Below are 27,991 nucleotides of genomic sequence, written 5' to 3' on the forward strand. Positions count from 1 at the left end.
GTCTCATCTACTGCGAGAGGTGATGGCGCCAGAGTCTCGAATGAACAAACGGGTCAGAAAACAAGGGCAAAGAGTGAATCTGCTGCTTGGTGAGGGTGGATGGGGGTGGTTTGATTCCTGGAAGGATTAAACTGACTTGTAAAATAGCTTCATTCAGGCAACAGCAATTGTGAGCACTGACATCTTGGGTTAACAATGCTCTTTACCAGCCATTTGAGAAAGCAATTTTACATGCTGCTCTCAAGAGGTTTAAGTTGCCATAATTCATGTTCATACCTCTAACCATGAAAGGACGAAGAAAAGGTTTATTGCAGTTATGTGCTGCAATAATCTTCTCACAGCTCTTTTCTCTGGATTGGTTTAAAGCTTTAGGAACTTTGGAAAGATACTTGGACACATCCTGGGATGTCTGGAGACACTAGGGTGGTGTGTGCTCTTGACAAATAAGGCTTACAGTTTATCCAGTCCCAAAACCCAGGGCTGACCCCAGAGCTCTGTAAATCCAGATACAAAGCCTGGGAGATGGAGAAAATTGATCCTGTTAGTTAGACAAGCCTCTCTAATATGGATTAGTGGGTACTCATGGCTGGCACAGAAGTGTCTTAGTCATATGTGACTTTGGAAATGTTCTGAGAGAGCTGCTGAGTTTGTGTTGTTCCCAGTCACACTAAAAAGCAGAGGTATGGCACCACAGGGATCTGTGCAGTTATGCATCATTTCCAGGCTGTTCTGTGATAAGAAGACATCAAATTCCCAAATTACCCTGGCAGTGCTGCATACAGATCCCACTGGAGCACTGTGGACCCACAGTGTGCTGCTGCCTGGAGCCCTGTGCCCCGTGGCAGCCAGAGAATGGGCTGCTGACACTTAGCACAACCTCTGTCTGAAGCATCTTTATGTATTAGGGCACTCCAGGATCTCCACTGGTTTAAATTGGGATGATTAATTGTCTCATCATAAATTCGGTTGGAAATGTGTCATTCTTGATTCTTTCGTTGTTTGGGGACCAAAATTTCCCCTGACAATTGCTTCTGAAAAGCTGTAACTCTGTCACTGCCACCCTGCCCTGGGTCACCAAGGAGAACAGCTGGGGACTGAGAGGAGGAATTAAGGAGCTTTCTGCTCCATCACTGATCTGAAGTGTGGGTAAGGAACCAGCCCATGGGATGACACTGCCACGAAGAAGACTTCAGATTCCTCTGTTGTCATTCTGTGAAACCCTTGAGAGACTCAGCACCCTCTTTCATCTGTCCATTTTTCTTCTTGGTTTCTTTGACCAGATCTCCTTCTGCTCAGCCCCACAGCACCTGCAGCCCCACACCCACTGCCTTGCTGTTGCTCAGCTCCTCCCTAGCCTGGTCCCACAACCCATTCCCACAGTGCCTGGAGATACGACAACCCATCACCCAACAGCATCAGGTAGGCTTGAAGGAAAAGCCCTGGCTGGTGCATTTTGTGTTTTGAATTACCCTGGCTATCCTGACTGCATCCAGCCTCTCCTCCTCATCAGCCCCAGCAGCTCCTGGGCATCTTTCTGTTCCCACTATCCAGTTGCACTCCCTTCCTCTGGCACTAATTGATGAATAGTGTAGAAAAAAAGAAGAGTGGGAAGAGCAGGACATTTCATTCTTTATTTGTCGGAACAATTTGTTCAGTGAGAATAACACAGCTCTTACAATGACGATGGTGCTCCAGCTGAGTTCTGCACACACAGGATCCCCACAGAAACTCTCCACGTGCACTGAGCCTGCCAAACTCCCCCCACTCACAGGGTGTGGGGATCCCTCCTTGCAGAGAGCTGTTGTTGAGATGGGGGCTTGGCTGTGCACTGTCCCTAACAGGGATCACTTCACATGGGATCACAGAGTCACAGGATGGTTTGGGTTGGAAGGGACCTTAAAGATGATTTCATTCCACCCTCTGCCATGGGAAGGGACACCTTCCATTAGACCAGGTTGCTTAGATCTCCATCCAACCTGGCCTTGAACACTTCCAGGGATGGGGCAGCCACACCTTCTCTGGGCAACCTGTGCCAGGACCTCACCACCCTCACAGGGAAGAGTTTCTTCCATATATGTTGGGAAACAAGTGCTCACTGCCAACACTGATTGGCTTTTGGACACATCTCTGTGTCTGCCCATTCCCTGCACCCCACAAGCTTCACAATGAGGGAGAGAGAAGCTCCACAGCTGCTGGGGAGACTGGGCATTGCCAGAACTCCTGGCTGCTCCAGTGGTGGGTACGGAACCCTGACAAACTCAGCATGGCTGAATTAATGAACAGGCTCATTCTGTGCCAAGCCACGGGAAGGACAGGGAGCAGCAGCGATCAGGGAGCCAGAGATGTTCTTGGAAGAAAAAGGAGAGTGCAGGTCAAGTGGTAGAACATAATGAACAGCAGGCATTTGAAGAGCATCACTAGGAATAATGGAATGAACTTTTCAAGAGAAAATGCAGGTGGAAAACTAATAGCAGCTCCTGACTTGGAGCACAGAGCAGTCTCCCAAAGGACAGCACAATAACCCTGGTGTCAGGGCATTTAAAAATAGACCCAGCACACCACCAGTAAATGTAATATATGGAACAAGCCTGAAGTGTCAGAGGCAGATGGATTTGTAATACACCTCTCCTGTCTCCAACTTGTACAACTCTGCAAGGCAGTGATCAGCAATGAGCAGGTCACTGCTTTAGGGCCATGCTGGCAAATGATCAGAGCAAGTGCATCCATTCCACTTGCTGCAGCCTGCTCTTGCACATCAGGGGATTTGTGAGAAAAAGAGCTACAGTGATCCCATGCATGCCTCTAACCTGAAAACAAATCCCACGGATAGTGTTTCCAGTACATAATAAGGGACTAGAACCAGCCAAGAATCTTCTGAGGAACAGGTTTTGTTGGGAAATATTTCCAGTCAGCAGCCACACAGGTTTGGACAAAGCCTTGCTGGGGTGTCTCAGAGGGAAGGGTATGGGAGAAGCCAGGCTCTCCTGGAGCAGCTGGGAGATGCACCAAGGATGTCAGGGTAGCCTTGGTCCCTCCTGAGCGTGGGAGCTGTGAGACCATAGCAGGGCACTGGAGAGCCCCCCTCTCCCAGAAAATATTTCCCCTCTGCACTGGGACACACAGGCTCTCCATAAAATGGGATACCTGACCATGAGTGGATGCTGCTGGTGTGCCAGCTTTTAGGCAAAAAGGGAAGGAACAGCCAAGGCTGAGCATGGGCCACTACACCACAGCTACAGCCCTGCCTAGAGAGGCTGGTCTTAAACTGGCTGTGTCAAATGAGTCTGTGACAGGTGTCTAGAGCAGAAAAAGCTGCCAGGTAAATACCTGGTTCAATAACCTCAGTGAACACACTGGTGGGAACTTGCCTGTCTGGGGATATGTCCTCCTGTGAGTGTAGACACTGCAAGTTTGCTTCAGGGAATGCTGGGAGGGCACGACCTGGGTGAACAACTTGCACAGAGACATGTCCTGCACAAGCACAGCTGCATGGAGGAAATTTGGCTACAGGGACATTCCCAAGCTTATGCAGGCTGCAGCTGTCCTGCTGTCCTTCCCAACAAAGCTTTGCCCAGCTTGTCCTTAGTTCTTGACAGAGCAAAATTGCACCCTCATCCCAGGGAGACTGGGGTTTCACTGCAGCTTTTTCCTCCTGCCTTGAATGCTCCCTCTGTAGGCATGTTCAGATCACAGAACCATAGAATGGACACCTTCTGCTATACCAGGTTGTTCAGAGCTCCATCCCACCTGACCTTGAACACCTTCAGGGATGAGGCACCTCGTTCAAGGCTTATCATAGAATCACAGAATGGTTTGGGTTGGAGGGGACCTTAAAGATCATCTAATCCAACCTCTCCACCATGGGCAAGGACAGCTTCCACTAGAAGGTTGCTCCTGGAAGGTGTCCCTCTCTCCTGCCCCTCTGCCCACTCCCCTGGCACAGACACACCACACGCCCCCTCTCTCCGTCCTGTCTTGGCTGCAGGTGTTTCTGGGGAGGCGGCTCATTTAGCAGCTTCACATCAAGCAGCAAGAAAATAAATAAATAAATACAATTGCACATGAGGGAAGGGGTTTGCAGCTGGAAGCCCAAGAGAGAAGGTCTGAGATGGGGCTCCCGGCACAGTTTGGTACCAGCATGTTTTGCCCAGGCCTCTGGGAGCAGCTCAGTGACCAGACATCTGCAGCTGCCCAGCTGGGCATGACAGTCCACAGGTGGGGCACCACCTGCAAGTCAAAGGTGCACATCATCCTATGGTTTTGAGTCAGTTTTTCCTACTGTTTTCTGCCTGAGATCCGTCACTCCCTCCACGTCTGTCTCTTTCACTGCTTAATGAGTTCTTCCCAATTCAAGAAGCAGGAGCTGAGTGTGCAGCCTGCCCATATGCTCCTTCCCACAGCTGCAGGAGAGGGACAGATGCTCTACGATGTTTTGAGGCTCAGGTGTTACAACTTGGCTCCCAAGGGTTGCTGGTCATGCTAGAATGTGACTGCTTGCAAGGAAAACTGCCAGGTTCAAGCCTTTTTGCTGTCTGAAGTCCAGGCATGACAGTTGCAGATTTGTTGGCACAAGGAACAAACAAAGACCACATTGCATCTGCACTGGGCAGGATTTGCCCTGTGCCAATCCTTCTGCTCGTTTGTGAGAGTCTGGGCACCACGTGATGTATATGGGCCTACAGAGGAGGTAGACAGAGAAGACACGAGAAGGAGAAACAAGCACAGAATAAGTCAAAGCAATCTTGCACACTCCTTCTCTCTCAGTCTTGGACAGATTCCTTTATCATCTGGTTCCCCAGCCAGCACGTGAACAGGCATCCTGCTGGTCTCCTGACCTGACCATAAGGCAGTGACCCTGCTGTGCCTCTTCCAAATCAGACACTGGAGATGACCACGTGGTCCTGGTACTCCCCTTTTGAAAGCATTTTCCTTGCTTGCTGTGCCTGGGAAACCTCTGCACCTTTCATCATGATTTAGACATTCCCCTCCTTCAGTTCACAGGGCTCCTGTAGCCTTTTTCCAGAGCTGGTTCCACAAGCAGTGACTCCTGCAAAGTGCCAGTCCCCAGCGGTGTCCTCCAAGGCTAGCAGAGCCTTTCCTGGTCCCCTGTTTATCTTTCACCAGCTTCTCCTTCAGGTGATGCACGATGGGCTATGGATTAGGATGAAGATATTTGCCAAGGCAATCACTTCCCACAGCATCCCCAGGCTCAGGGAAGCAAGGCTATGCTCCCACTCAATCTCTTCAGAGCCCTCGTGAGCTCAGGATGGTGAGGAAGAGAGGTTGGTCCATTCAGCTCTTGACCATTCCTGGACACCCAGGGATCTCTGTGGGACAGAGAAGAAAGAAAAAAACCATTAGTTTAGCACAGAAGAGGTTGGGGTTAAACACTTTCAAGGATAAGGCAGCCACAGCTTCTCTGGTCAACCTGTGCCAGGGCCTCACCCCCCTCACAATAAAGATAAATAGATGCATCTCTACAAACAGGTCAGCTGCCCAGGAGATAGGAACACATTTCATTCTGCTTTTAATATCAGTGAATCTACAAAAGGGAAAAGAATGGGCTTTTTCTTGGTTGTGGAGATACTCAAATGACAGACATGTCAGATGGGAAAATGGGAAATTAATCTTGAAGAAAAGAAAGGAACAAGTACAGAATATGCCTGTGTTTTTATTTTTTGAAAGTGATATTTTTTAATAAGTACATGTAAAAGATTATCATCTGGGCATGTGAGAAGAAAGCAGGTTTAAAGCCAGAATGGATCTGCACAAAGGAAAAAAACGTATCTGTTCTTTGGGAACACAATGCCTCTCTCAGAAGAATTCTGGGTATCCAAAATGAAGTTATATTTCTTGTGCAAATAGAAGATGAAGTTCCAACATGACAGAGGTAATTCGCAACAGTGTTACTTGCCAGCATCTCTTTAAAAGGACTACTCACACTCCATCTGCCCCTCAAAGTATATCCTTCCCTCCTTCCTTCTTTCCCTCCCTCTTTCCTTCCTTCCTTCCTTCCTTCCGTCTGTCTGTCCTTTTACAAACATTCACAGCCCCAGTCTGTACCTCACCTTACTGCCAAGGATCCTACTCTGCACAAAAGAAGGAAGAAAAGTCTTTCACCTTTTGTGTTTTCTCCTCCTAAAAACAGCCCCCATGGACTGCAATTACCTCTGCAGGTGCAGCCTGTGCAGGGACGTGTGGGCTGGGGCTGACAACTATTAAATAGTGGGTTGAGGAGAAACTGATTTGTTGAATCAGCTGGATTTAGATGATCTGAACATGTCAATTTGCTTCTGTTTAGTTTTTTTACATGAGACACTGTGGGCTACCAGAACCTAAAGGGATCACAGCTGTATAACAGAAACATGGAATGTTTTAAGATCATCTTGTCCCAACCCCTGCCATGGGCAGGGACACTTCCCACTATCCCAGGTTGCTCCAATCCCTGTCCAACCTGGCCTTGAACACTTCCAGGGATGGGGCAGCCACAGCTTCTCAGGGCAACCTGTGCCAGGGCCTCACCACCTTCACAGGAAAGAATTTCTTTCTAATATCCCATCTAACCCCACTCTCTTACAGTTTGAAGCCATTCCACCTTGTCCTGTCACTACAATTCTTTATGAGAACTGTTATCCAGTAGTCTTTCAGCTCATGATCTATTTAGAAAATTGCTGAGATTTCCTGTGTGAAATAATATCAGCTCCACAATTCCAGCAATTTCTAGAGGCAACAACCCCACAGTCATGCAGCACAGGACCAAGGACCAGCAGTTTAACCAGGGTGGAAAGCTCTCCCCAGATATGAAGGAGAGATGATGAAATCAGTGTCTTTCTGCAGTGTAGTATGCTAAGCATGCTGGAGTTTTTCCAGAAAAAAATCTGGAAACTCTGAGTATGGCTTCTCTGCCCTTTTCCATCAGCTTGAAGCCAGAGAGTTCTTCTTCGACAATCCTACAGATGGAGCTTGTAAGCTTGCAGGCAAACTGGATGTCGTGAGCTCCCAGGGCAAAGCCACTTGTAGAGTTCAAATGAGAAGGAAGAAGGAATACTCTAAAATAATTGAATGTCTGCATTCAGGAAATAAAACCATGAAGCACAGCAAGATTATGTTTCCTACTCTGCATCCCTCAGCCACTGTGGTTTAATTGCTGCCTGTCATAATTGGAAAGAGTTTTGCTCTTTAGAGTGGTGCTGCTAGGAAACTCCATCCTTCACAGGCCAGTCCCCCAGAGCCTGGCTTAGTTTTTCCAAGGAATACAAAGGAATTCAATGTTTTTTGATATCTCATGACAAGGTTATTATAATAGTGACTGCCTGGTGTTCCAAATCCAAGGCACACACAGTTTGATAGGAGACAGAAGTCCAGTGTCCTCTTCCTGTTGCAGCATTGGATGGGCTTCACATTCAAGCTCTGGTTTCCATGACAGTAATCACAGTTTTGTTTCACTTCTGGCAAAATCCACTGCTCCCCACTAGAGAGGGCATCGGTCAAGTCGGTCACCACTAGTGAGAACAAAATGGGTGGGAAAGCTGGGGCTGTGCTCTGTCAGCTCTCACTCCATCTCCACAGGGCCACCTTCTGAGTGTGGGACAAGGAGGTCCACTGTCAGTGGGGTCACAGAATCAGGCTGGGCTCCTGAACCCTGTGTCCTGCTGTGTGGCAGCCCAAGGTTACCTGGTGGTTCAGATGGACCTCGTTTCGATCTGCTGCTTTAAAGCAGCTACGCCACACATGACTGCACTTCACTGTGGGCAAACAAAGCCACTGAGAGCAAACGTGTGCTATTAAAAAAGTCACTTATGAACAATTAAGAGATTGGCCAGATGCCAACAGAAGAGGGGTGTAAATCAGCTTGTCTCCAGTGGCATTCATGGAGCAGGGCTGGTGGACTCTGAGGTGACCACTGGGCTGTGTAACTTCTGCAGAGCAGCCACCAGAAATCCAGGCACTCTTTGCCTAAAGTCTCTTTAAGCAGCAAGGTTGTTTGGGAAGCCCTACAGCTTCAAGAAGAAATACCTACTTCTCGTCAGGCAGTGGGACTAATCACTTTACACAGGAGCATTGCTTTATCCCTTCTTTTCATTAATGACCTACTACATGGAGCTCTTTGAGGCTCAAACTGTGGTGAAGTTACGACTCATTTCCATCAACTTAATGTCAGCAAAATCCATGGAACTGATCTCTGTCATCATCACTGTATCCCAGAGCAAATCCTGGCCTGCAGTTCAGTAACAATGCTAGAACATGCTGAGCCCTAGTTCTTTTGCTCTTGTCCTGGTGTAAATCAGCAACATTCTGAAGTCCAGGAGTCTAACTCTCCTTTACACTGCCATCAGCTGACGTCAGAGGAGCAATTTGAGATTTATGCTCCTGTCGCTGAGAAAGGATTTAGACCTAATTTATGCCACAGTAAAACTGATGTGCAGGGGGAACAGGGTTTGCAGCACACAGCCCTGTCCAGGCACTGATGGAAGACAGGGCCAGCTACCCAAATAGCGGCATAATCTGAAGAATCCTTATTTATGGTCTCCGAATGTGTGCGCGCACGTAGGGAAGAGGTTTGGAAGATGGCAATTAAAATAAACAGCAGATCACTTCTCCTAAACATCTGCCTTGTAAAAGCAGAAAATCAGATGTTGCCCTGGAATGCAGGCTGTTTGCTGGTCCAAGTGACACGGAGGGAGCACGGCTCGCTTGACCTCTTCCAGCATTTCCTCTGCCTTGAGATCTGAATTCCTCAGGGTTCATAAGTGAAAGCATAATATTCAAAACAGAAGTTGGCTGAAGAAACCTTGCAGCCTCTGTTCTTGACCTGTGCCTGTTCACCTGTGGGAATCTCAGATTTGCTCACCAAGGAAGCACGATGAGATGGACGGACCACCCGCATCCCACAGGGTCAGGCCACATGCTTCCATCTTGTTAACTACTCACCCAGCTGGATATCACGAATTTACATTCCCTTCTTTTGTTTCAATATAGCCTTAGAAGAGGTGGAAGCCTGATGATGAAATTGTTTTTGGTCATTACTCACCAGACATCCCAGGCTGAAGGACAGCCACTCTGAAGGGTGAAGATCCGATGGGAAAGTAAAAATGACCTTTTCAGTCAATGGGAATGGACTAGTGCCCACATAGTCACAGTGGGAGTTTGAAATGCCTCCCATGGGGCATTTCCCAAGGGGTCAAGGAAAGGATGAAGAGGGAGTAAATTCCTGCCCTGGCCCTAGGCTGTAGATTAGCAGTAGATTGTCTTAGTGCTTTGCTAAGTGGTTTTGCAAATCAGGAACTTTAGTAGGGGGGAGTGAACTCAAACTGAAAGACAGTAGGTTTAGATTAGATATGAGGAAGGAACTCTTTACTGTGAGGGTGGTGAGGCCCTGGCACAGGTTGCCCAGAGAAGCTGTGGCTGCCCCATCCCTGGAAGTGTTCAAGGCCAGGTTGGACAGTGCTTGGAGCAACCTGGTCTAGTGGAAGGTGTCCCTGCCTATGGAAGGGGTTTGGAATGAGGTGAGCTTTAAGGTCTATTCCAACTCAAATCATTCTGTTATTATATGATTCCATAAATCTTATATTTGTTTCACTCCATTTGAAACATGTACACTGTGGAAATCTCCATGAGATCTGGATTTCCAGAGCAATGGAGCCCAGTCCTCAGACCAATGCAGGTATCTGCAAGGCAGCTGAGCAGCTCTTCCCTAAGCAGCCATCACATTCAGGGTGGAGTGAGGCCAGAGGCAGACGGAATTTCACGCTATAACCCTCCAGTATTCTAGGAAACAGAACAGTCTGTCAGCCTTGCAATGCACAGTCTCTGCATCTAAACAGGTCTCACAACCTAGTCAAGACTGGCACAGATTGTCTACAAACTCTCCCCTCTTCCCTTTCCTGTCTCTTTAATCTCTCCTTGGAAACTCTTGCTATTTTATCATGTTTCAGCAACCTGTCATCTACCATTTGCCAACAATTCCTCCTATAACCTTTAAACAGCATATGTTAAAAGTGCAGGGTGTGAAAATAATACCAGGGCACAGCAACAGGAAATGAAGCATCAGTTGCTTCTTCACAGACCAAGGTAAAAGAAGAACCTGTTAATGCATGATAAGAAGCCAAGGCATAACATAAGGGCACAAGGAACCCCAGAGTGTACCAATCCCAGACTTAGGCTTCTTTATGATCACATTTACTTAGGAAAGGAAAAAAGTTCCATCTCATCCCTTTCAGTTTGCTGGAACCCAAACCTGTTTTCTAGAGCATCTCTGTACTTGTCTCTGTGATGTGATGTTCAAGCATGCTCCTTGTTTTATTTCAGGGCTCTGACACAGCATCTTTCCTCCAAAAAGTTCATCCATGACTCCTAGGTTGCAGCCTCAGGAATGCCTGGAAGTGCATCTGGACACTTTATAATCTATCCATCAGCTCAGGGGTGGCATTTCTTCTGCCACTCTCCCCTGCACCAGTTTGTACTTACTTTGTACTCCTTCCCCATGAGCTCTCCTATGGGATGCAGATCCAGCAGCCAGTGCCACAAAGCCAAACTTGGACACAACTTTCCAGTTAGTGTCAGTTCTTAGCACCTGTCCAGTTTGCTCCCCACCAGCCAAACACTAAATTAACTCAACATCTCCACTTGTTGGATGTGGTATCTGAAGACCCAAGTTCTCTGTGTCCTTTACCACCACTCAAAGAACACACATCTCCCAACACTAGGGTATCCCTCAAGTCTGCCAGGCTCTTGATGAAGATCACTGGCTCCTACACTGGTGCAGATGGCAGTTCCACTGCTATATCCCAAACCTGGATCTTCACTTACTTTGCTAAAAAATAATGTCCTCATCAAATTCTAGGTTTGAAGGACTTCTTTTTTTTTTTTTTCCTGGCAGAGGCTCACCAAAGTAACTCTGGAAAGCAGCCAGAATGTGAACAGCTGCAAAGCAACAGGCTATGTTATCCTATTTCTCTGTCGTTTGCTTGCCCCAGCTTTTCTAAGGAGATTGTTTGTTTATTTTGTTGAATTTTGGGGAAGTGGGAAGGACATTGTTTGCTTTGGGGTTTTTTCAATCATTGCACAGATTGAACCCAACAGAGCAACAGCTCTCTTTGAAACTAAAATCCTGCAATCTCCAGCAGGAGCTCTTGACTGTTGGAGTATTGGGAGACTTGGGCAATGCTTTTCTGAGGTTTTATGTTTGGGGTTTTTTGGCAAATAGTGATTTTCCTCGCTGTGTTTTCCTCTCAGCAGCGAAATGCATTAGGTCATGTGCTGCTATTACACACTCAGCTCTTTGGATTTGATAGAATTCACTCAAATGTAGCAACTAGGAATATCAGGGCAAGTGGGAGGACTGCAGGAAGGGACGATACTTTCTGAAGCCTTAATGGAAGACAGTTACTTTGAAGCAAATTTAAGGGCCACTATGACAGAGATTATGCCCACGTACCTTCCCCGCCCTGCTTTTAGATACAGATCCTCATATGAAAATAGCAGTGGTCCTCTGGATGAGGAAGGGCCAGGGATTTGACAGAATTAGAATATCATCAGGTGCCTGTGAATGCCTGGAGGGCATTCACACTAAAAGGTTCCCACATTTTAAGAAAGAAATATTTGTGGACATCTGGCTTCAAACAATGAAAATCCTTCCCCAGTTTTAGCATCATCACATGTGGAATTCAGGTCTGAATCTGATTTCCTACAACTGCTCCAAGGATTTCTCGGAAAACTTGTAAATTGATTTTCGGTTGTCTGCCTAATTTTTTAATACAAGATAATTTGGGCTCAGGGGAAAATGCTAAAGGATTTTTTTTTTTTTAGAAAGTCCAATAATGTCACGGGACAGCTGTCTGGTAGCACACTGAGAGCTCAGCCAGGGTTTTGTTTCCTACCATGAAAAGCAGGGACATCCTGTGGCATGAGGAGATGCCTACATGAGAGGATCCCTCAGCTCAGCTGATGGACTCCATGAGTTGGCAGCAGCCACCTCAATGCTCCAGTGAGCAATTGTTCTTAAAGGTCTGATTTGAAAGAGCAAACACAGTAAATTAGAAATAAAGCTGTCAAGGCTTAACAGAAGCCACCACAAAGCCATCACAGAGTCCCTCAAAGCTCTATGTCCCATCACAAGGTCCCTCAAGGCTATGTCCATGCTCTACTGGTGCAGGGATCCCACAGGTAACAAACAAAAGCAAATCTACTCCGTTTCCCTGCAAATACCTCCTTTTTACTGAATAAAGTGGGAAGAATGAGCTTTTCTCATGCCTAGCATATCATTGCTAGTCAAGAGGGACTGAGGCAGAGTCAGAGATCCAACACAAAACCAGTGAGTCAGCTGGAGATAAGGGAATGGGGAAGAAATCTGGAGAATCCAGATCTCTGCTTCCAGTTCACCGGCATGCATCCAAACCAGCTGTCCTATGGCTGATCAGAGCATAGAATCTCTCTTTTTAGAGGAATATGGTGCATTTTCTACATTCATACACCCATAAATGGCAGTCACAGCTCCCCACACTGTTCTGACCTAAATTCTGCCTACTGAACTGAGCACTCCCAGCATGGCTGTCAGCCTTGAACAAGGGGCAGGGACACAGGTGAAATTCAGGCCAGGAGAAACCGAGCACTGACATCCCTCCCTTTGGAAATACAGAGACTTAACATCCCTGTTTGTGCTCTGCTGTGAGCTTTTGCGATGCTGTTGTGGTTCCCTCGAGACTCTCCCTGGGAGGAAGAGGCAGCAGGAGTGCAGAGAACGCCTTCACTCAGTCTCTCACATGCAGCTCTGTGGCTGCCTCTCCTCACAGGCAACGTTCCCATGCAAGGCTCCAATGCGGATGCTCTCTGATCCCGAGGGCACCAGTGCAAGTGCACTGGATGTGGGAAATGGCTTGTGACTGAGTCCCTTATCCTCAGGCAGCCTAAGAACCCCACACAGAGCCCAGGGAGGCTGAACAAGCTGCTTCCACCACAGTCACTAATTGCTGTGCCCTGCTGAGCCACCACAGCCTGCTCCACACACCCAGACATGGAGGCTGCTGGGTTTTCCTTTCCTGCTGGAAAAGAACGGAGCCTCTCCAGGGAAGGACACGGTGGTTTGTGTCCATCCACCTCAGACACTCCTGCTGCCCAGCCCTCTCTGCACCACCCTCCTCCTTCCTCTGTTAAAGCCAGAGTGTGACGTGCATCAGCGCTGGCCCCACGTGGTGCCAGAAAGGATCTGAAGCGAGGCCAGACAGAGGAAATGGCTCCTGTGACCCTCCCTGAGAAGGAAGGAGGTTCTCCTGCCTGCAGCCCCACCACTGTGGTGCGTGGCTGGCAGCTGGTGTTGGAGCGTGGTCCCACTGGTGGCTTGGAGGAAGGAGGAAGGAAAGGCATTTGCCTGTTTACATCAGCACAGAAGTATTTCCCCCATTTTCAAAATGGTGAGTTTCATCTGCTGATCTCGAAGCAGTTGGACAAGAAGCATCGTCTCTCCCACCCAGCAGATAAGGGGTTAGGATCCGATCCAGGGCAATTAACGAGCCAGCACCACTAGTGACATAAGTCTGGTTTCCAAATCTCCAATCCTCAGCCAGCTCTGCACAGCTCTGACATCTCCTGATGAACATGTGGGCTAACACTGGGGCTAAGTTTATGACTAACAAGTCTAATGAGGTAATGTGAATACTAATTTAGACTCAGAGACATCTCAGATGCCATTTTACCAACAACAACAAAAAAATCTTTATTCTAATAAATTCCTTTCTTACCCTTAAAAGAACTTACTCTCCAAAACTGTGCATTATCCACCTGCTTGACTTCTTGGGATGTGACAAAGAAGACAAGGGACAGGGCAGCAGCTGCCCATGAGGGGTGATTATGGGAGAAATTCAGTTCTTGCGATTTCCAATCACTCTGCTGCAGTTTCATATTTGATGGGACAATCCAGGCCATGGGACAGCTCGAAAGCAGCTGTTCCCAAATGTAACTTTGGTGATGTTTTTTAAGCATCACAACTTAGGAAGGAAGGAGGAAACCACCAGTTTCTGTTCCACTACTGTCCTGCTGCTGCAGAGATCTGCACCCGGAGAGGTGAAATAACTCAGGGGCTGCCCTGGAGAGACCGGTTTGTTCAGGGCCTCAGGTGCCTTTCAGCCAGACTGCAGCAGGTGCTTGGGGTAAAAGGGAAGTTGCTTTGGTGAACAGGAATCGAAGAAGAAAGAGAAACCGGTGAAATGTTAATGCTCCAGCAGGGTAGGAAGTGCTCTCTCTTCTCAGGAGGGGTTAAGGCTCATAAAGGTCAGGGTTTCTTTTTTAGAGCCTTAAATTCTGACAATGTTTGACCTGTTAAGGTATTGCTGCTGCCACTGGGAAGTAAGAGATATGCTGGTGCCCCTTGGGATAGTTGAGGGAAGCTCGGAAACTTGTCAGTGCCACAAATGCTAATGGCTCAGAAGGGAGCAGGCAGAGAACAAGGGAAGCAAAGGAAAAGGAGAGAAGAAAGAAAAGCCACAGGTTTCTGAAGTTCTCTTAAGACAGACTTCGGGAGCCCATACGGTTTGCTAACGCTTGGGGAAAGGCAGTTGCTTAAGTGATTCAGCACAAAGGAACCATCTGGAGACTGTGAGTCCTCCCCCTCCAGTGGCAGCAGCGACTCTGACTAGTAACAGAAATTACAAAAGCAATACAAACAGCATGGCCATTCCTGTGACAGCCCTTTCTCCATAGCCAGGCTGCACAGTGACTGTCCTGCAGGACACACATGGCTCTGGGGAGGTTGATGTGGCATGAACCCTTTCTTAGCTGGCATCATGGCAGGGGTGTTGGGACTAGATGATCTTTAAGGTCCATTCCAACATTCTATGACTCTGTGAACACCCCTGCACACAGCCCTGACCTGTATATAGCACAACATAAAGCAGCTGCCCCCCATTATGGGGGGTCTCAGCCTGTCTTTTTCACAGCAGCAGTTTCTCACCTCTGCTTCCTAAGACTAAAGAGAGCCAGGAGAATCCTGAGCTGCAATGCCAGTGGCCTTCTCTCAAACAGACAGACTGCAATAAGGCATCAGAAAAGGTTGTGAATGTGGCAGAGCCATGCAGGACTGCAGGGCTCAGCACTGAGGTCATACCTGAGGTGGTGTGTCCCCACATGATCCTGTCTCCCATCTAAGGACAGGAGGAAAATCTTTTGAAGACTGAGCAATGTATTATGCCTCTCAGATATTCTCTGCCCACATGCATGGCTTCAGTGTGGAGTGTCTATCAGCACTCCTTCCCATCCCCTTCTCACAGTACTTCATTTATTAAAAATGAACCTATTTTTCACCTCACACAGAAATAACCTAATAGAAAACACATTCATTTCACACTGTGTATACTGGAGTCACACAAACAACTTGAAGGAGAGTCTAAGTGGCAATTACCTGCACTCATGGTTATATCCATGTATGTTTGGAGGACACTGCTCTTGAGGAGTCCCATGGATCCATCATCCCATTAAATCAGTGACAACTATATTAGCAATGCATAATTGCAAAAGGCAGGGAGAGAGACAGAGCCCTAGCTGTCCTTGTGCAACACATCTCCACTAACAGTTTCAGAAGCAGCTCAGGAGCTTCAGTTTCATTTCCAAAATTGCCTTGAGTAATTCTTCAATCAGAAGTAGCTGCTACTTGATGAGAGTAAGTCCAATTCTTTTTCCCTCATCGTGCTCACCCACATCAAAGGGTGAGGCACAGTGGTTTGTGCCAAAGCTGACAAATACTCCCAGGGTTTACAGGGCCAAACCGGTGTGGAAAACACTCAGCCTTGCCACGGCCGAATTCACACTACGCTTTGTTTCCCTTCATCAAAGTGAAGTGAAGCCGCCGGAGCAGGGGCTGGCAGCAGCAATGCTGATGGTATCACTGGCAGACACAACACAGCCCTGCAACGGGCACAGCGTGAAGGCAGGGCCAGGAATCCATGGGTGGAGCAGGCATCACACCTGGGTAAACACAACCCGTTTTCCCAGAGCCCAGCTTTGAGCTGGTGACTGCACCACGGGCAGCTCAGCCCGCAGGGGCTTTTCTGCTTTGCTCGCTGGCAAGCACCTTCTTCAGCGAGTGAGCAAATGGTTGGCATCTGCCATGGAGGTATAAAAAGATTTCCCTGCGGGGTGGAGCTCAACTTGTTGATGATCTCATGGTTTCAGTCACGGTGACCTGCTGCACTTGATGGATGCATCCCTTTCTTCGATGCCCCTGCCCTTGCCCTCCATCAGCAGCAGCTACTTCTGTCTTCAGCTGAGTTTTCAGCCAAGGAGGCTGGAATCACCTTACCCAGACTTTCCAGAGCAAATCTCAGTTGCACACAACACAACAGCAAACCCTGTCCTCCTGACCCACTCTGGGCTCGAAGTGAGACAACCCCTGCAGAAGGAAAAGCCCTGGAACTTGCAGAAATGGCAGATGAAGAATGTTAAAGGGACACAAGATTCTCATTTCAGTCACTTATTTACTGTAATTTCCCTCCTGTTTAGAAAGATCCAAATCTTATCTAACAGTATCCTGACCCCACTGGGAAGCCCAGCAGTAACCTTAAACCCATTTAAAAATAAGTGTTCCTAGGACTACTGCAGGGATGAGAACCCTGGTATTTATGAGGGGTTCAAGTAGCTCATCTGCAGCCCTCTGATGGTTTGATATGGAAGGCTTTCAGGTGTATTATATTTTAAATCAGTTGCATTGTTAAGACAGCACTGAAATCTGAAGAACTTCAGCTTCTTACAGAGAGTGACCAGCAGCTATGGGACATTGTCTGATTCCTCCACATTTGGCCCTGTCATACAAGGGCTCACTACGATGGCAGGAGGACAGAGTAGGGCTCAGGATCACAGAAGTTTCCAGCTGCCAGCTAAAATGGCCAATAAAGAACCTGTGATGTGCAATGAAAGAGTGGTTTCTGTGACAGAGAAATCCATCCAGAGGGGTGTGGAAATTATAACTGAACTTTTCGTAAATTACTGGAAGTCAAACGTTAACAATTTCCATGTAAGGAAGATGAAAGGCGGAGCGGATGGAACGCTTACATATATTCAGCTCCATTATTCTTGCCTCAAAAACCAGTCCAGCAACCCTTTAATCACTCAGCAGTTCATCTCTAAGTTGTCTCTATTATTAACAACAAAGTGCTTATTATTTCCATGGCCATCCTTTGACGAAGCCAGGGATGGGGGTGAGGATGCTTGTGGTGAGAAATGCGGCACAGCACAGACACAGGATGAGCAGTGCAGGCAGGGCCCTGGCGTGCCAGCTCAGGAGGAGTGATCAGAACAGAGCAACTGTGAGCCAAGGGGCAAAACAGGGATGTAGGAGATGGTGAGACTCTTCTATTCAGGGAAAGGGTGGGCACCTCGTAATTCTGCACATGGCAAAAACAGCCTGAAAACCTTTTGGGCAACTTCTGACCAGGATATACCCATCCCTATGTTTGCACTGCAGCAGAGAAACTTTTCAGAAATGCACATGACCTAACAGGTCTAGTTTCTCTTAGTAATTTTAACAAACAGTAATTGGAACTCCTGGCTGAAACCACAGGGGATTTCCTCATGCAAAGCCACAGCGTGGACCTGGCTCTGCTGTTGCTATAATTAGCAAATCTACATAAAAGTACCATTATCATCCTGAGACTTCTCTGGCCCAATTTGCACTGATATTCATGATGGAATTGCCTTCTTAGCCTGGCTTCTCATATCCCTCCACCAAGAAATAAGGTATCTGTGAATGATTCAAACAAGATGGGAGGGGGAAGGAAGAAAGTTCTTCAAACTCAACCTTTTTTATCAGCAGCTGAAGGAAAGGAAATTAATGGGTACTTCAGGTTAATGAAAAAGGGAAGCTTGCAGGGATGCAGTCACTTTTAGATCAGTCAGGATTACTCAAGGTTAACAAATATAACACAAAATGGCTTTTTACTACTACTAGGTAAGGTTGTCCCCTTGGTGCAAAGGGTTGCATCTTATCCTTCAGGGGTCTAGCCCTGGTGTCTCATCTTCTGTATGGTGAGGCTGAATGATAGTTGTCTTACAGACACCCTCACAGCTCTGGCAAAGTAAGAAAAGGGTTTCATTGTTAGGTGAATCTGCATCAGGCGGAGTTCAGATTCCTGACATGGAAGCCAAGAAAGGACAATATCTGGTAGTTGTGAAGCATCTTCTCTCCAAATTCCTGGGCACAGTGTGCAGGGACACTGCCCTTCCAGGCACCATGTGCCTGGCAGGCTACATGTCACAGGCGGCACTGAGATGTGAGATGAGTCACCTCAGTGGAGCGCAGACTCAGCGCGCTCCGTTTCTAATCTGGGCCCTGCATCGTAGATGTTTGTCTCTGCAGAACAGGGTGATATCTTCACGCTGTGCTTCTTTCTTCCTGCGACTCAACAAGCACCTCATAATAAGGCCTTTGTGCTTCCGAGAGGATTGAGGTCTCCAGGAGTTACGTACAAAGCCTGAACAAACATTTTGGCTGTACCAAGTCCCATGTGTTTCCGTAACAGCACAATCTCTACCCAGTGACTACAGACCCAGGCTGCGGCTTTTCAGGGATGGCTACGAACACTGGACACTAGGGGTATCTCCACGTTACTGCAAAGGCACCTTTCACAGCAAGACAATTCCTGTCCTGATTTGGACCATGGATAGTTTTACATCTCTGATACAGCCAGGATCCTGCCCATCCTGTGGGCTTCCCACCTCCCTGCTTTTATTGGGGTACAGTGCAGCTGCCGGTCACTCTGCACATCCTCTGGGGCTGCTCATGGCAAAACCACCTCGGCCTTATCAGTTCTGACACCAGACACATACCAGGCACTCATTTTAGGCACTGGAAATAGCATGGCCACAGCCCCATAGCACCGTTCACCACAGGGACAAGTGTGCACGATGGACATGCCAGGAGAGGTGAGCTATGCTGACCTGTCCCTTCCAAACAAACCACAGCTGCTGGCTGGCATGGCCCACAACGTAGAGACACCCCAAGATTACAAATAAAGAGCAAACTAAGAGAAGAAAAACTTCTGGGAGCAATGCTGATGCCACAGCCCAAACAGCATCCCTGGTGTCACCAAGTACCCAAACTCTTCCCATGGTTCTTCTCCTGGGAAAACCTCATCTCCCCTTCAACTTTTCTAGTTGATAAAGTGGTGATTAGTTGGACTCAATGATCTTAGAGGTCTTTTCCAACCTAAATGGTTCTTTGATTCAGTGATTCCCCACTCACACCTGCTTATCACCAAGGCTATCTCCTCTCCAGGGGGACTGCTGTCCTGATTTGTCTCCATACCTGTCAGACACTCACTGCAAAGGCATTCATGCCTGAAGAATGACAGGAACGCCTGCTCCACACCCTCCAAGTTGTGCCTTGGCAGGCAGCAGAGCTGCCTCCAAGAAGGAAGAGAGCTTGCTGCTCATTCCAGAGGCAATCATCAACATCCACAAAGGGAAGGAACCTGGGGAGGCTCAGAGGAAACTGTGAATTATTGCTTTATATAATCCTGTACTGTGCCAAAGACTTGGAGGGGATTTTCCAAAAGCATTGGCTTGTCTTTGTGGCTTCTGCAAGGAAGAAAAGGAAGAAGGTGCTCCAGAAGAAAACCAGGTTGCATGACTCAAATACCCCAGCTCCAGAAGGGGATAAGGGAAATAAAGGTGGTATATTAAGGTAGACAGCATATTTTTGGAAATGGATGCCTGGCTTTTTTCATCTGTTGTCCACCACTGTTTTTCTCTGGGCACCTCTATCTACATATGAAGGCTCCTAATAGAAAACACATTTAAAAACGCCTTTTTAAGCCACCTCCGAATTCTTTCAGCCCTCATGGGCATTGGTAGTTAAGAACCCCAGCTAATGCCAGCCAGAGAACAAGCAGGCACTATGCAAGCATGTCTGTCCCAGTTTCTATATCTTGGCATTGCTCTCCCCAGCTGTGGCTTTTACTCAAGAAACAATAAATTTGGCAAATACTCTGCTTGGCCATTTGATCTGTGACACTTTAGAGGATGCTCACAAGCATTTTGTCCTATTCATAGGAGCTCTGTCTTTAACAAATGTCATGTTTGTTTCCCTGACTCCACAGGAGTCTGCTGGGAACCTCTATTTGCCCTGTGTGCTGGTGTGGCACAACCCTTCCTAGCCCCCCAGCCTGCCCAGTGAAACCCTTCTTCTTCCCTCCATCACTCCCTAGCCAAGGTGCTTTGCTGGCAACTGGCCCAGCCCCGCTCCAGTTGCAGTTAAAATAACAGTGAGGTCCCAAATTTATCTGCAGCTATTTGGCTTATACAGTCATCTCCCTCTTTCTCCATCACACCCCCCACACCAGTTTTAGGCCACCTCATTACTGTCATTGCATTTACACTGACTGGAAGGGGAGACGGGAGAGAGAAATATTGGAATCAAGGCTGTAATGTCAGTACAGAGAAGGGACAACTCCATCCAAAACTAAGGCACAGGACAGCCTGATCCTGTGGGTGATGCTGGAGTGAAGAGCTCAGCACCAGGGACATCCCAGCTCCTGCTCTGCTCCCACTGCGGGAATCACCATATTTGATGACATTTAAAGGTAAAAGAAGAATGTTTTCATTTGGTTGGATTTGCTTTTTCCCTGCTTTCCCCAAAACTGGAACCCTACTGCAGGAGGTCACATGGCATAAGGCAGAGAAGATCATCATTAAAAATAAGACAACATTCACCTTCCATGCTCTGAGAGTGTAATTTAGGCTGGCCACTTGTCTTGGACAGCCTTCCTGACACTGGGAACAAACTGTGCCTGCATTGCCTCTCTAAGGGCCATCCCTGCTCACCCACGGGTCCCCAGCAATTCTGTGTTACTGAGAGATTGTCCTGCCCCCTCTCCCTGTGTCCTGCCACATTCCCCTGCCACATCTGCTACATCAAACTCATGCTGTCTGAGAGCAGACAAGGGAACTACTAATGTAGGAGGGAAGAGGCACCACTGGGGCTGCCTGCACTGAAATGCAGATCCTGCTCTCATGGCATTTTCCAGCCCATTTTTACCTTCTCCCTCCTTTTCCATGGGATCCAGCCTCTCGCTTTCCAGCTTGAGTTTCCTGCTGATGCTTGACTCATTGTCCCTCTTAGAACCTATTTTTCACCTCCAATTGTTTCATCTTTTTACATTCTTCCTGGGCATATAGCCTATCTTATTTGGTGGCCTCCATCTATCTCTTCAACCATTTCCTTAGAGTTCTTCTCTTTCCATCACTGGTGTTTGCTGTATTTATGACTTTAATGGCAGAGCTGATAGGAGCATTCTTAGACACAGGCCATCAGTAAGCTGCAGTTGTTCAAACCTATGCTAAAAGAGTTGGCCCTGTCTAGTTTTATCATTATCTTTTCCCTCCTGAGTTTTGAGTGTTAAAGAGGATTCTTAGGCAGAGAAAGAAAACATCCGTGAATTCACTCTGCTACAGGCCTTTGGCTTTGGAAATCACATCAGAGAGGAAAATCCCCAAAGCTGGTTCCTGTAACTGTAGCAAACTGAAATCCTACTCTGCAGCCAGGGAAGTGAGTCCAAGCGTGGTGCTCAGCAGCAGTTTGCCCCTGGCATGGAGGGCTGGGGCCAGCCCAGCCTGAGGCCAAACCTGAGCAAATGCAATGCCAGCACCCCATCCTGGGTCTCCCTAAGATGCAGGGGGGCTTTGCAGACTGATAGGGATCACTCATCATGCCCCAGACCAGCAATTCTGCAGTGCCCCATGCTTCACTTCAAACCAACAATCCTTTCCCTCCTCCCCAATTCATTTCTGTCTCTCCTGGCCAACATCCACAAGTCATGCCTAGAAACCACAACCTCACCCCCAGGCCCCTCCTGCTGCCACTGGCTCTGCCTTGGAGGTTCATGACACACAGCTCTGCACCCTGACCTTTCCTTTCTGGGAATAGCATGCACCGCTCGCCTCCCATCACTTCCAAGGAAGAGGCAGCCCAGCAGGAATACCCTGCCCCTCTCCCTGCCTCCTCCTGCCTCTGCCAGCCCAACGTGGCAGCAGCCAATGTGTCATCACCTCCGGCACCAGGGAGAGATGCTGGCAACTGTCCCTTACAGTCTGATAGCAAATGTCAGAGGGAGAGGCTGGGACTGCAGGAGAACAGCCTGTACATCGCTCTGCTGCCGGGGGACGGGGAGGTGTTCATTCAAGGCTGGATGACTCTCCTGGAGCAGTTTACATGCTATAAATAGGTACCCTGAGGATCCCTTTTTAAGAAGGGTCTTTCTCTGCAGCAGGGAGCCCCGGAGGGACAGGGAACCACCCAGTCAGCTTTAAATGAGCTGTACAAAACATGCTCTGCAGTTACTGAGGAATGGCTTTCTTGTTCTGAGTCACAAAATGTCTTTCTGTGGTTCTACTCTCCCTTTATCCTCCCACGGGTCTCCCCTCTACAGTTCCCCTTTGCCTCAGCTGCTGTGCCAAAGTAATTTGGTCTACAAAGCTGCTGGTGCATCCCTTCTGTGGGTTTGATCCCCGTATGGGCCATTCCCTTAAGAGCTGAACTCGATGATTCTTGTGGGTCCCCTCCAATTCAGAATATTCTGTCATTCTTCTTCACACCCAGCAGCTCTGCACTAGAGCTGTTCAGCCTGACTCGTGTAAACAAGGTCCAGTGCTCAGCCAGACCCATGTCAAGGCAGGGTATCACAGTGGGATTTGGGTTACAGGGAGGTCACTGGTTACAGCATCACCATCAGCCAAGGCTGGTGCAGATGTACCTCAGCATCATTCTCTTGCTGACCACAGTTATGATTACGCTTTCTCTCAGAAACCACGAGCAGCAACAGCATCTTATTCTCACGAGATACAGACCTGAGCTGTGGCCCTAACAAGGGACTGGAAAGAAATGGTGACAGCCTATGCCTGATCTCACTCATTCCCAAGTAGGACTGCCAGGTGAGGTCAATGGAGAGTGAGAAAATATCTGAACAGTGACAACAGATTCCCCACCCAACAAGTACCAACCCAGCTCCCCCAGCCTGCTCCCTTAAACAGAGATATTTTGGGGCTCCCACAACCTCTACCATGTGCAGACACACTTCCTTTCTCTACCAAGAGAGTATCGGAAAATCAGTGTATCTACCACTGAGCCATTTGCTTTTGGGGTCAGGCAGCAAGAAACTTATCCAGGGCTCTAGTTTCTCCCAGGAAAAACTGCCCTGCATTTCCAGCCATGAGTCCAATACAACAGAACAGGACTTTCAACCTTTGGAGCAGGGACCCTGTAACCCCAGGGGTATTTTGCACTGCTTTTGAAGTCACCTTCAAGGCTGCCTCACCAATTTGCTGTCCACATGCTGTAGCCCACGGGACCTCCATCCAACAGCCACTAAGGAGTGTTGTGTCCTGACAGGCACCATCATGGGAGGCACCATTTAATCTGATTCCAGCAGGTTTGGGAGGCAGGAAGAGCATTATGGCTTTGGGGATGAAATAGAAATGTTTTCAGTAGTGTGGTTCTTGCTTCAGCTGCAAAGTATCAAGATGAGGGCAGTTCTCACCCAGGGGTGAACAAGCATTTCCTTCAGCCAGAGAGAAAAAAAAAAGATTAAGGAGAGGTTTTTCACACTTGCATACACTTAAGAGGAAAAAATATTTACATGAGGGAAAAAGGACTTGGCAGGGGCTTCCCAGAGGCCATTTGCTGTTTATGCATTTCTCAGGACTGGGCTGAGGCCACGGAGCTCGGTGGTGGAGCCTGAACTTCCCTGAGCAGCCGAGGGGACTGTCTTTAGGGCTGGGGAGATCCTGTCAGTGTTCCTACTCTGCCTCCATATGCAGAGAAGTCGTGTCTGTCAGATCACAGGTAGGCTCTGACAGTGGCTGCTGTGGTTTCCTAATGCCTTTCCTTTGTCATCCCTGGGGAACCAGAGCCAAGAGAGGCTGTTGGGAGCCTCAGGGTAACATCACATGTGATGGGAAGCAGGAACTGGGCTCTAAGAGTCTCTTAAGACCAACAAACCTTTCCAGGATGGGATGTGAAATATTCTCCAATTGGAATGTCCTGTTTTAACAGGGGTGGGGGGAGCTGGATGGCAGCTGAGGCTCCCACCACAGAGGCTGAAGGTCTGACTGATTCTTTCTTCAGGACCCCTGCAGTCAGCAATAGCTTGTACTTATAGCTATGGCTCTCTATCTCTTGAAAGCACAAACCCACAAATTATTATAATTTGGGCATCTACTGCTCTTTGGAATTGCCTGGTGTAATCCCTCCCTGTCCAAGCTGCACAACAGCTCCCTGCTGTTGTTTCTGGAAAGGAGAACACTCAAAATGTTCCAGGCACACTGGGCTCTGCTGCCAAGACTTTCACCATGGTCTTAAGTGGCATAAAGAATGCAAAATACTTGTCATTGCAACATGCTGGGCTGGGATCCTATTTTACATTACCCATGCTCTTTCTTCACCCCCACCTGAAGCAACAGGAACATCAGAACAACAGGTAACAGAGAACAGACCAGGAGTCTGGGATACTTCCCAGTTATTTCCATGGCTGCTTGAGCTTTTCCAATCCTAGCTAGGAGATAAAGCAACCTGGGATAGACAGCAGTGTCCTACCACCACACCATGCTTCTGTCACCCCATTCCTGCAGGGCAATTCACTCCATTACCTGCTTCCAGCCCAAGCTGCAAACCAGCACAGCTGAAGAAGCTGCAGCACAGTGTTTGGTGCTGATTCAACACTCAGAAGCTCTGTGAGGTGTGAGATAAGACCTTGCTCAGACAGCTGAGAAGCAGCAGAGTCACCATTCCCTCCTGCTGTGTGCCAGCATGGGGCTCTGGGATGGAGCAGAGCAGAGACAGCACTGGGCTCTACAGATCAGTACCAGCTACATTTTGCAGTGTTTCATGTTTCCCATCCCAACATTCTCAGCACGGGACATCTGTGTTTCCTCCCAGTCCCAGGGAAAGCTGGCACTGGTGACCAGCAACAGAGGATTAAAGCCCCCAGCTGTTCTGGTCCATGTTTCTGCAGCAGCATGGGAAGTGCTTCCATGGGAGCGCAGGAGCCATCCAAGACTGCCACTGTTTCCAGTCCAAACAGGCAGGAAAGCAGGTGGACTTTTAAAACCCTGTTTGCAGATCCTGGCATAAGATGTGAAAACCAGATAAGCCTTTTTACAGCGAGGTGTTGAGCACCCACAGCTCCTTCACCATTTTCAGTGCTCAAAGCACTGAATAAATTAATGAAATTCTTGTCCACACTATGTTTGCCTCCCTGCCAGCACCCACCTCTTGAGGTGTTGATTTTCTTTAATGAGCCCTGAATGATTCACTGGAAGAGACTTGGAGAGTATGGGGGAAATAGAGCCAGCAAAACAGCTTTAAGCAAGGACACTTGACTACAAGCATTCCATAATTACTCTTTATTTAAACACAATATCAATAGGACCTGCAATAAATACTCAAAGTTTTGAACATACAGATCTTCATCTATGTATGTATCTAGCACAGCAAAACACCTTTATGTTTCCTTGTTTATATACAGGTTTATATATTGCTGTATATAGATAATGGAGATATATATACACACATATACATATATCTGTAATGCACTTGTGCAAAAATGACCTTACCAAGGACAGTAAACAATTAAATATTTCCCAATCCACTCTCCCTGGCACTGGCAATATTGCACAGAAATTCAATTGTGTGCTCCTGCCATTGGGAGGGTGAGAAAATGGGACAAACTGAAATTGCATGCACGGAGAAGCTGCAATTCCACTTTTTTCATGATGAAGAAAGTTTATAAAAGCTTGGTACCCACTAAAATACTCTGTATGATTCATCACCTTTACACACAGCAATTCCAGCGAACACCCACTACCAGATCCAGGGGAATCAGGGTTGTGTTCTGCTCTTAGAATGCTTTCCACTTACCACTTTACCTTCAAGTCATGTAAACCCCAGTTTCCAGCATGCACTGCTCTGTCTAGATCCAGGCTGTGTCACTGGGTAAGTGACTGTGCTCCCAGCTGGGCTGGCCATACTTTGTTCTGTGCCAGGCAAATACAAGCCTCAGTCCTTCGGCCGAGGCTGCGAGAGGGAGAAGAGGTGCCACGGGATCTGCCCGTGCCACCAGCTGCAGCTGGAGCCCTTGAGGAACAGCTGTAGTGCATCTCCCAAGAGCCAGTGCTGGGTGGAATTTTGCTGCTCTACTCCGGAATGTGACAAAAATCACCTACAGGTTCCCCTGGGTGCCCCGTGTCCCTGGTGACCCACAGAAATGTCTTGGCAAGAGGGTCTAGCTACCCCAGCTGCCAAAGGACAGCATTCTCACAGCCCAGGATGTGTGTTCAGTGCAAAATGTTCCCTCTGCCCCCAGGAAGAAAGATTAGTACTAATGTTTGCTTTCAAAATAGATCCAATAAAAGCATAACAAGGGGAAGAAACGCTGGGGCTGCTCAGAAAGGGCCACATTTTCACACTAGAAAAGACTGCTGCACAGGGAGGAGATGCCAAAGTGGCTGTGGTCCTACTGTGGAACTGAGAAACCACGCAAATTGTAAAAACAGTGATGAAAGGAACCTTAATCTTGCAAAACACTAATCTCAGGGAGCCTGGAGTCACACTGCCTCTCTGCTGAGAACATACAAGGCCAGGACAGCTTTTCACAACAGCTCTTGCTCACCTGAACCTGCAGAACTGCTCTGGGTACCACACACATTGCACACCTGAAGTGCAGGCACAAGTTAGCAAACAGCGTGGGTCCGTGACAACAGCCAAGGTATGAGGTGCTTCACCAGGGCTGGTGAAGCTGCCTGTGCCCCTGCAAAGGCAGCTGGGGAGGGGAAGACTGGGGTATTGCTGGTGAGAAGATCAGTGTGCACCTTCCCCAGCTCGCCCTTCAATCCTCACAGCCCAGGGACGCAGCCAGGCACTGCCATGGTCAGGAAACCTTGGTTTCCCTGATGCTTTTAGGATGGCACTTTGTATCTGCTGACAGAGAGCAGAGAAGGGAACATGCAAGACAGGCCATCCTCCCTCCTGCCAGAGGAATGAATGTGCTCATAAACCCATCTCCTTGGGAAATGGATTCATCATACAGTGAAAATAAACACTTGGAGGCAGAGGACTGGCAAAGGGAGGGACAAAGCCCTTCCCTCAGACAGTGTGGGTGTTTGAGACTCCTGGCAGCAGGAGCTGTAATTAAAAGTGCAGGAGCAGATTGTCCCCTGCCTGTATGAGCCAGCAGGGAAGAAAATGAGCCTGGCAGAACCAAGAGTTTTGGCTAAAACTCGAGGGAAAATGGGCAAGTTTAGGGCTTCTGGAAAAAGGGCAGGCAACTCAGGCAACAACAAGGATATTGTGAGGTGATGCAGGGAGAAAAGTTAGAAGAACTAAAGCCCAACTAGGGCTTAATCTGGCTGTTGCCATAAAAGACAATTAAAAATATGTTTGTATAAATACATCAGCAGTAGAAGGAGGGCTGAGGAGAATCTCCATACTTTATTGGGAAAACACAGTGACAAAGGATGGGGAAAAGCCTGAGGTACTTAATGCCTTCTTGGTCTCAGTCTTTATTAATCAGACCAGTTGTGCTCCAAGCACCCAACCCCCTGAGCTGGAAGATCTCCTTCATCAAGGTTACCTACTTAGTAGATGAGGGAAAGGCTGTGACCGATGTCTACCTGGACTCTAGTTAAGCCTTTAACACCTATGTCCCATAGCATTCTCCTGGAGAAACTGGCTTCCCATGGCTTGGATGGGTACACTGTTTGCTGGGTACAAAAATGACTGGGTGGCTGGGCCCACAGAGTGATGGGGAATAGAGCTGAATCCAGCTGGTGGCCAGTAACCAGTGGTGTTTCCCAGGGCTCAGTTTTGGGGCTAGTCCTGTTTAATATCTTTATTGATGATCTGGACAAGAGGATCAAATGCATCCCCAGCAAAATTACAGATGACACTAATTTAGGGGAAGTGTTGATTTGTTGGAGGATAGGAAGGCTCTGCAGATGGATCTGGACAGACTGGATT

General features: G+C 48.0%; 1 protein-coding gene and 1 long non-coding RNA gene across 10 annotated transcripts in view; both read right to left on the reverse strand.

Moving 5' to 3' along the window:
* Positions 1–1,617: 1,617 nt before the first annotated feature.
* Positions 1,618–27,991, reverse strand: part of LOC126638554 (uncharacterized) — a 1,011,613-nt gene continuing 985,239 nt past the window's right edge. For all 9 annotated transcript variants that reach the window (XR_007628628.1, XR_007628627.1, XR_007628626.1 and 6 more), the window contains exon 2: positions 1,618–1,939. This is a non-coding gene — a long non-coding RNA (uncharacterized LOC126638554). The remainder of the gene's footprint in view (positions 1,940–27,991) is intronic.
* The window catches only part of ADRB2 (adrenoceptor beta 2), a 32,344-nt gene continuing 5,970 nt past the window's right edge, over positions 1,618–27,991 (reverse strand). The window contains 1 exon segment of the mRNA XM_050312510.1: positions 1,618–5,327. Coding sequence (XP_050168467.1) covers positions 5,293–5,327 — 35 coding nt within the window. The 3' untranslated portion in view covers positions 1,618–5,292.

The sequence above is a fragment of the Myiozetetes cayanensis genome, unplaced genomic scaffold, assembly GCF_022539395.1.
Source record: "Myiozetetes cayanensis isolate MyiCay16 unplaced genomic scaffold, myiCay2020 scf17, whole genome shotgun sequence".
NCBI lineage: Eukaryota > Metazoa > Chordata > Aves > Passeriformes > Tyrannidae > Myiozetetes > Myiozetetes cayanensis.